The sequence below is a fragment of the Phascolarctos cinereus genome, unplaced genomic scaffold, assembly GCF_003287225.1.
Source record: "Phascolarctos cinereus isolate Bilbo 61053 unplaced genomic scaffold, phaCin_HiC Scaffold_7;HRSCAF=346, whole genome shotgun sequence".
NCBI classification, from domain to species: Eukaryota; Metazoa; Chordata; class Mammalia; order Diprotodontia; family Phascolarctidae; genus Phascolarctos; species Phascolarctos cinereus.
In genome coordinates this window covers 88,381,303-88,391,035 of record NW_027556180.1, presented here as the reverse complement: position 1 = coordinate 88,391,035, position 9,733 = coordinate 88,381,303, and the positions used below count along the sequence as shown (strand labels likewise).

The 9,733-nt window shown below is 41.3% G+C and overlaps 1 protein-coding gene across 3 annotated transcripts in view; it reads left to right on the top strand.

The window, feature by feature from the left end:
- Nucleotides 1-1,117: 1,117 nt before the first annotated feature.
- GTF2F2 (general transcription factor IIF subunit 2) overlaps nucleotides 1,118-9,733 on the top strand; it is a 159,532-nt gene continuing 150,916 nt past the window's right edge. For 2 of the 3 annotated variants that reach the window (XM_020971471.2, XM_020971455.2), the window contains exon 1: nucleotides 1,123-1,311. In XM_020971471.2, coding sequence (XP_020827130.1) covers nucleotides 1,246-1,311 — 66 coding nt within the window. In that variant the 5' untranslated portion in view covers nucleotides 1,123-1,245. Of the gene's footprint in view, nucleotides 1,312-9,733 lie in introns of all 3 variants that reach the window. The other variant, XM_020971464.2, reaches the window with a different exon arrangement.

Genomic DNA, 9,733 nt, shown 5'->3' with positions numbered 1-9,733 from the left:
CCTATTGCTGTACTCTCCAGATCAGTGGGCCTTGCCAGATGCCCTGCTGCATAATGGCTCCTCCCTAACTTAGCTGGAACCATAATTAAATCAATTGTTACTGGAAAAGGAGTGTCAATCATCAATTAACATTTATTAAGTGCTTGCTATGTGCTAAACACTCACAATCCCAGTAACTTTCCAAATCAAAGCATCCTTTCAGGGCCACTCAGCTCTATATAAATAACTTCCTTCTATGAGAATATAAGCTCCTTGGGGGCAGGAAATGTCTCCCTGTTTTTGTATCCCCAGAACTTAGCATACAGTAAGTGCTTAATAAATGCATTTTCTTTTATTCCTTCATTCACTTATTCATTCATAGAGAGGAAAATTTCAGAGCTCTAATTCTTGGAGATGGAGCAGTTTTGAGTGATAATAGATGCTTATCACCCATTAGTGGGTGGCTAAAGTTGGAGATAATAGTCACAGAATGTGAGAAGTTTGAGGACAGGGTGTGGGAAATGGCATCAGTCTGGATTCTGAAGTCACTTGCAATTGAGAACTTAATGCCATGACAATGAATGCAAAAAAAGAAGGAAAAGGAATGTTAGTTCAAATCAAATTCCTAGCTGACCTTCAATCTGAGGCAAGAACTATTGTTTTAGTTTTATTTTTAAAATTGCTTTTGTATGTCTATTTCCAATGCTTACCACACAGTAGGTGCCTAAAAAATGCCTGTCAAAGGACTGAATTTGTGGCTGCTCTGTATTTCCTAGAAGGAAGGGTGGTCTGATTGGAAATCTACTGAACTGGGAGTCAGGATACAAGTCCCAGCTTCGCATGACCTTGGCGAAGTCACCTGAGTTCTCAGTTTCCTCATCTGGGAGTTGGAGAACATTCTCTCCAAGGTCTTCCACAGCTACCTCTCCACCCTGGCCCGCACCATAGGGATCTACATCCCGCGCATCTTCTTTAAACAGGCCGGTTTGTGCTTCTCAAACGCCTAACTAGGCAAGAGCCTGCATCCTTTCCTATCCCGCCGCCCCACCCCAGGCCATGTGCTTCAGAAACCACGCCCACTTCCCGGAGGTAAGCGAAGGAAATGTGTCCTCCACGAGGCACCGTAGGGCACAGATGTAGTGCGCAGGCGCGGCTTCCTGGTCTCTGGGAGCGGCGTGTTCCCCACCCCCAAGCTTGGGGCTTCCCGGCTTGGAGCGACGCGGGTGGTGCCGGAGCCGCGACCTCCGGACCTCCCTCTTCTCCACCATGGCCGAGCGCGGGGAGCTCGACTTGACCGGCGCCAAACAAAACACGGGAGTGTGGCTTGTGAAGGTAAAGGCCGAGCGAGCCCCTCCCTCAGCCCCCTCCGAGTCCCCCCCCGGGGGTCCCGTCGTCCCCCATCCCCGGTGATCCAGCCTTTGCCCCTCAAGCCGCAGGGAGTTAGCCCCGCGTGGACGGCGAGACGGTTATTCTAACAGCATTTATTAGACACTTACTGTATACCAGACTCCCCGCTGGGCACTTGGTGGGGTGGGGGGTTGTCGGGGTGGGAATACGAAGACGGGGCAACCCTCCCTGCCCTCGCTGTACCTTGGGGAAATATAACACATCCCCAGAGAAGTGCAGATTGTAAGGTTTATACGTTTAGAGGTGGAAGTGCGACTCCTTCATTTTACAGAGGAGGAAACTGAGGCACAGAGCGGTAAAGTGACAAGGCGTGGGGGTGGTATCCAACAGACGCCAAGTGTCCGAGTCAGTATTGGAGCCCAGGCTTATGACTTAAATCCAGTTCCCCAACTAGGACGTAGCATCAAGTCGTTCAGGATGAGGAAAGAGGTAGGAGGGTCCGCAGCCTGAGCACTTGGGGAGCTAAGGGAACCCCCAGGAGCAGAGGTGAGCAGAAGGCCCGGGGAGCCCCTGGCTTCCCGACATCGGGTGGTTGGTGCTTCTGGTCCAGGGCCTCCCAGGTTTTCTGAGTTTCCCCAAGTTATCCCCACGTCTACTTAGAGGGTGATCAACAGCAGTATTTATCCTGCATATATCTTTAAAGTACTCATGGGTACAGTTTAGATAAGATAACGCTTTTGCTTTCTTGGAGTTCGTAGTCAGGTAGAGGGACAGATAACTGAGATGCAGGAACAAAATATTGGTTAAGAATAAAAAGGAAGAAGATAATTAAACTTCATAGAAAAGTGTATTGTTGAGAGGCAGAACAGAATACTGGTTAAAATTAGAGGTTCAGTTGTTCAGACCTTTTGCAGTCATGTCCAACTCTTTGTGACCCTGTTTGGCATTTTCTTGGCCAAGAAAAGTGCTTTGCCATTTTCTCCTCCAGCTCATTTTACAGATGAAGAAACTGAAACAGAGTTAAGTGACTTGCTCAGAGTCACATAGCCAGTGTGTGAGGTCACATTTGAACTCAGGTCTTTCTGGCTTCAGGCCTAGCACTCTGTCTACTGCACCACCTAGCTGCCAAAAAGTTAATAGAGAGTTAGAGAGAGAGGCAGAACGGTAGTGGTTAAGCTTTATGGAAAGGTTAGTTAAATGTATTGTTGAGAGGCAGAGGGACAGGTAGGTGGCCAATGGATAGAGCGCTGGGCCTGAAGTCAGGAGGACTGGAGTTCAAATTCTGCCTCAGATACTTACTTAGCTATGTGACCCTGGGCAGTCACTTCACCCTGTTTGCCTCAGTTTCCTCATCTATAAAATAAGCTGGAGAAGGAAATACAAACTGCTCCAGTATCTTTGCCAAGAAAACCCCAAATGGAGTCACAAAGAGTTGGATACGACTGAAATGACTTGAACAACAAAATATTGGTTAAGGATAGAAGGGAAGAAGGTAATTAAGCTTCCTGGAAAGATTAGGTAAGCATGTTGTAGAGAGACAGAACAGAATAGTGGTTAAAGTTGGAGGGGAAGAAGATAAACATTGATCAGGGTGAGTTTCATGGAAGAGGTGATGTTGGAATTGAGCTTTAGAGAGGGAGGGACAGCATTTCAGGCTTAGGTAAAGTGGTGGGAGATCGTTACTTTGGATGGGTGACAGATTTTGATAGATGTGATTGTGGAAGGGTAATCCCTAGCAGCTGATTTTCCCCAATAGACTTCATAGAAGATACTTCCTAATCCATAAAGTATGTATCGGAGGCACACTTTGAACACTCTTAAGTGCCAAGCCACTTATTTCTAGGCCTCTTGCGGCAGAGTGTCATTCTTATTGTCACATTTCAAATGGACCCTGTGAGTGGTCTGGTGGACATAAGAGGCCATTGGGCAAAGGAGGAGGTGTGTATTTATTAATTTGTTCATATTGTATTCCACTTGTAATAATTAGTTTTCTGTGAATTTAATCAAATTCTCAATAATGGCATGTCCTGCTCTAATTCATCTTGCCAGATCTGGTCATGTTTAAAGACAACTTCATAAAGCTATTGAATCAAATCTGAAATAATTATTGAATACCTGCTATGCAAAGCACTGAGTGATACAAAGAAGCTACATTCCCTGTCTGTAACAAGCTTGTGGTATGGTTGGGGAGGCAAGTCAACACATGAAAAACTGAATAAAACTAAATAGCAATAAAGACAATAATAGAAGAGCTTGGTTGCCAGGTAAAGATAATAATTTACATAGTGCTTTAAAGTTCAAAAAGCCCTTTCCCTGCTGCAACCGGTTTAAGTAGATAGTGGAAGTCTCATTGTTCCCTTTTTACAGATGAGGAAACTAAGGCCCAGAGAGGTTAAGTGATTTGATTGAGGGCTACACAACTGGTCTGTGTAAGAGCACAGAAGTGATCCCAGGGCTCCTAAATGCAAGTCATTTCATTTATGAGGCACTCAGCCAACAAGCATTTATTAAGCACCTACTGTGTGAGGCCTACTACTTGCTCGGTACTGGGTCTGCTAAGAAACTCCTACCTTCGAGGAGCCAGTAACTATTGGAGGAGGTAGCATGTGCGCATATAAATATATACAAAGTGAATGAGGGTTCGGAGGTCTGTTTTGCTTTGGTTTGGGTCAGGGAGACAGCAGCAGTTGAGGTGGTGGAGCTTGGGATGAGCTTCTCAGGAAACTAATAGGGAAAGAGAGAGGAGAGCAGCTTGTGCAAAGGCAGGGAGAGGGGACTGGACATGGAGTATCCTGTGTGAGGCACAGCCAGAGGCCAGAGAGTTCATGAAGGAGGGATGCTGTAAACTTGGATAGACAAGCTGGAGCCTGATGGTGAAGAGCCCTCAGTGCCAAATGAACTTTGCATTTGTGCTGGATTCCCAAGGGACAGTGTGGTACAGTAAAAGGAGTATTGGATTTAGATTTGTAACCAGATCAGTGATGTGTGTGGTCCTGGTGTGATCTTGGCCAAGAATTTTAACTTTTCTGACCCTCAGTTCCCTCATCTGTAAAATGGGAACATTGGAGCAGCTGACTTCTTCCTTTTTTTTAATCTGCCGTAAAGATCACAATTGTCTGATTTTTCTAATTTAATTGTTTTATTATAAACTTGTACAGCCATCAACAAACATAATTTCTATAGTTAAAGAACAGAAAAAGGAAATTATATATAGCTTGGTTTTTCCCTAAGCATACAGTACATTTAACATGGTGCCCTTGTGTTTGTGTCTCTGAATCTTCCTTTGCTCTCTTGATATTTTATGTCTCATTAATGCTTTTTTTCTTGGACAACACTATTGTTGTTGTCTCTTGTTCCCGAAGCCAGGACATGGGAGCTTATTGAAGTAGCCCAAGCAAGAAGTGTTAAGTTTGTTATCTAGGGTAAGCGTTCTCAGCTTTTTTGGATTATAGGATCCCTTCCACTCTCCGCGCTCTGGCAGTCTCGTTTTGAGAATAATGTTTTTCAATATGTGAAATAAACTACGTAGGACTGCAAATGGTCAATTATGTTGAAATATAGTTATTACAATATTAACAAAACAAGCTCACAAGAACCTCTGATTTTGGGTGATGAGTGCCTTGAGTTTAGCAGAAGGAGAGAGAATGTGGTAGAACAGGAGGTTTGTGATTTGACTGTTTTGGGTTTTTTTTTTTAGGATGTCTGTCAAACTTCAGTCTCATCTATAAACTTTATTTCTCATCTCTGCGTTTTCTTTTGCAGCTTTACTAGTTTACACTCAGATGCTGATTTCTGGGTATCCTCAATTTGTGAATACTTAGTTTAACTCTGTGATGGTCCCTTTTCAGATTTTGCATTGGTACGGATCCCTTTTGACCCAACTGAGATATAGATGAATTTGCATAGGTTAAAATGAGCATGGTTTTAAATTGAAAGATAATAAATGCTAATAATAAGACATGTCTGTGTGTCTATTATGTTTTTTTAAACTCTTTTACAGACCTCAGAGCCTATTGATAGATTTCAGGGAGTCCATGAAGTTGGGGTTTTTTTACTTAATTTTTAATTTTTAGGTTCCAAATTTTTTCCTCCCTCCACCTTCTCCCCCACCTACAAGAAGGCAAAAAATACAATACTCATTACACATAGAAAGTCATGCAAAATATATTTCTACATTAGCCATATTGTGAATAAAGAGAAGCAAGAAAAATAAAGAGGAAAAAATGTTGCAGTATGCACTCACTTCATCAGCTGTCTCTCAAGGTAGATAGCATTTTTCCATCATGAATCCTTTGGAATTGTTGTGGATCATTGTATTGATCAAAGGTGCTAAGTCTTGGGGCAGCTAGGTGGCCCGATGGATAGAGCACCTGCCCTGAAGGTCAGAAGGACCTGAGTTCAAATGTGGCCTCAGACCGAACACTTGACACTTACTAGCTGTGTGACCCTGGGCAAGTCACTTAACCCCAACTGCCTAAAAAAAAGTTGCTAAGTCTTTCACAGTTAAACATTATTACAGTATTGCTGTTACTGTATACCTTGTTCTCCTGGTTCTGCTTATTTCACTTCAATTCATACAAGTCTTCCTAAGTTTTTCTTGAAGTCAACCTCTTTAACATTTCATACGTCACAATCATATACCACAACTTGTTCAGCCATTTCCCAATTTATGGGCATCCCCTCAATTTCCAATTCTTTGCCACCATAGGAAGAGCTGCTATAAATATTTTTGTACGTGTGGATCTTTTTCCTCTTTCTTTTATCTCTGGTATAGACTTAGTGCCAGTATTGCCAAGTCAAAGAGTATTCACAGTTTCATAGTCTTTGGACGTAGTTCCAGATTGTTCTCCAGAATGGTTGGACCAGTTCACAACTCCACCAATAGTGTATTAGTATCCTTATTTTTCCTATCTTCTCCAGCATTTGTCGTTTTCCTTTTCTGTCATCTTAGCCAATCTGATGGGTATGAGGTAGTATCTCAGAGTTATTTTAATTTGCATTTTGCTAATTATTAGTGATTTAGAGTATTTTTCATATGACTGTTAATGGCTTTGATTTCATACTCTCTGAAGTGCTACCTTGTGTTGTACAATCTTTCTAGCTTCAAGTATGATCCCTGAGCAAAACTGAACTGTGGGGTAATAAAAAGGAATTATAGTAGAAATTTGAGGGTATAATAACATTTATTGTAATAGCTCAGAGAGCTGTATGTCAAATATAGAAGAGCTGAAGATAAAATGTTCAAGACCTTTATACCTTGGGCAAATTCTCTAACCTCAAATCACTTCTTTGGGACAAAATAATAAGAAAAATGCACACAAAAATTTCCTAAGTGCTTATTATATGCTAGACACCATTCTAGTAGAATAAATGGCCTTAACAAATAATAAATAATGAAGCTATTCCTTGTATAAGGGAAGGGGTTGGGGAAGAAAGATGATGAGCCAGGTGCCGAGGAAAAAAGGAAGAGTAACCTAAGGAGTTGGCCTATTATATCTGCCAAAAACTGTCTAAGAGACAAAGTCTGTGGGTTGGGAGCAATGCCTAGATGGCGGAGTACAAGCAGCAACCCAGATAAACTTTCCCAAAATTCCCCTCCAAAGAATTTTAAAATAGTGCCTCAGATAAAATTTGGGGTGGCAGAGCCAACAAAAGGTCAGGGTGAGATATCTTTCTAGCCAAGACAACTTAGTAGGTTGGCAGGAGAGGTCTTTGACACCAGGGTAAATGCACTCATAAAACAGAAGTGGATAGCAGAATGGATTAGAAACCAGAATTCAACAGTGTTGTTTATAAGAGACGACCTTGAAACAGGACACACACAGTTAAAATAAAGGGCTGGAGCAGAATCTATTATCCTTCACCTGAAGTAAAAAAGACAGAGTAGCATTCCTGATCTCAGACAAAGCAAAAGCAAAAGTAGACCTAATTAAAAGAGAGAATCGGGGGAACTAAAAGATGCCATAGATCGTGAAGTAACAAAAAATTTACATCAAATTTCTCTGATAAAGGCCTCATTTCTCAAATATATAGGGAACTGAATCAGATTTACAAAAATAACCATTTAGTCAAAGGATATGAACAGGCAGTTTTCAGATGAAGAAATTAAAGCTATCTATAGTCATGAGAAAATACTCTAAATCACTATTGCTTGGAGAAATGGAAATTAAAACAACTCTGGGCTCCTGCCTCGCACCTAGCAGAAATGACAAATGCTGGAGGGGTTGGAAGTTTTGTTGCTGTCGTTCAGTCATTTCAGGTATGTCCAACTCTTTGTGACCCAGTTTGGGGTTTTCTTGCAAAGATAATGAAGTGCTTTGCCATTTCCTTCTCCAGCTCATTTTACAGATGAGGAAACTGAGGCAAACAGGTGAAGTGACTTTCCCTGGGTCACACAGCTAGTGTCTGAGGCCTGATTTGAACTCAGGTCTTCCTGACTCATTGTACAATCTAGCTATCTGAGGAAAACAGGCACATTAATACACTACTGGTAGAGTTATGAACTAGTCCAGGGGTGGGAAGTCTGCAGCATTGAGGTCACGCAGATTCTTCACTCCTGAACTAGTCTAATCATTCTGGAGAACAAGTTGGAACTCTGCCCAAAAGGCTATAAACTGTGCATACCCTTTGACCCAGCATTACCATTACTAGGTCTGTACTCCAAAAAAAATCAAAGGAGCAGGAAAAGAACCTATACGAACAAAAATATTTATAGCAGCTCTTTTTGTGGTGGTGAAAAATTGGAAATTAGGGGATGCGGTATATGATTATCATGGCAAGGGAGGTCATTGTGCACAGTAACAGCAATATTGTAATGATGATTAACTGTAAGAGACTTAGCTACTTTGATCAGTACAGTGATCCAAGACAGTTCCAAGGGATTCATGATAAAAAATATTATCCACCTCCAGAAAGAGAACTGATGAACCCCGAGTACAAATTAAAGCATAACTTTCTTGCTTTTTTTTTAAACTATGGCTATTATGGAAATATGTTTTGTGTGATTTCAGATGTATAGTTGATAGCATTCTGCTTGCTTTCTCAGTGGGTCAAGGAGGCATGAGAGGCATGAGAGAGGGGGAGAATTTGGAACTCAGAATTTAAAAAGAAGACAATAATGTTAAATAATAAAGGAAGAAAGGAAATAAAGTCTGTGGTTCAGACTCTGAAATCTGGCTCCAAGCAACCTGCCTGGAGGTAAGATAAATATCATAATAGACCTTTCCTGTGTTCTACATTTCAGTCAAACTGTCTAATTCTCCCTCCTCTGTTAGTGCTCTGCCCTCTCACTTCTCTGTGCCTACATTTGTAATTCACCAGGCATGGATTGGACTCTGCATCTTCCTCCCTACTGTTCATAGGCAAGTAAATAATACACAAAGTGGGGGTGGAATGGAGTGGAGATGAATACTCTTTTAAATACATAATTTGGGATGATGATGGGGACAACCAAGTAGAAATGTTTAGCAGGCATTTGGGGAATAGGATAGGACCGTAGAGGAGAGGTCCAGGGAGAGAGAAAAGAGTTAGTTAGTGTTCGTCCTGTTACACTTAAAAAAAAAATTAACAATCATTTTTTAAAATTTTAGTTCCAAATTCTGTCCTTTCTTCCTGTGCCTTCTCCTTAAGAAGACACGCAATTTGATTTCGATTGTACATGTGAAGTCATGCAAAACATTTCCATGTTAGCGATGTTGCAAAAGAAATATGTTGGGTACTTTCCTGTCCTTAGAGTACACTGGTTTCCTTTCTGTTGCAGCACAGGTTAATAGCTTAATAAACATGTTTCAAATGGCTTATGAAGTATATTGCTTAATTTCAAAAGATCATTCGGGAGCATACCTGAAGCCTTTCCTACACTTAAATGCTGTGTCTTTCAATTATGACATTCACAGACTTTTAAAAGGGTCCTGTTTTTGTTTGAGAGCAAACATGCTTGCTTTATACAAATTGAAGTATTTCCTGTTGTTTTTTTTTAATCAGACAAGCTAATGTCTTGCCCCTTTTTTAAAGCTAGTTGGAAAATTTTATTGTACCTATATGAACAGCAAGATTTATAGCAGCTCTTTTTGTGGTGGCAAAGAATTGGAAATTGAGGGAATGGCTGAACAAATTGTGGTATATGATTGTGATGGATTACTGGATTGTGATGGAATACTATTGTGCTATAAAAGAATGATGAACTGGATGGTTTCAGAAAACCTGGGAAGACATATGAACTGATGCAAAGTATAGTGAGCAGAACCAGGAGAATATTGTACAATATGATGATCAGCTGTGAATAACTTAGCTATTCTGATCAATATAGTGATCCAAGACAGTTCCAAAAGACTTATGATGAAAAATGCTGTCTACCTCAAGAGAGAGAATTGATGAAGTCTGAGTGTCATCTTGGGCTTGGAGAAGC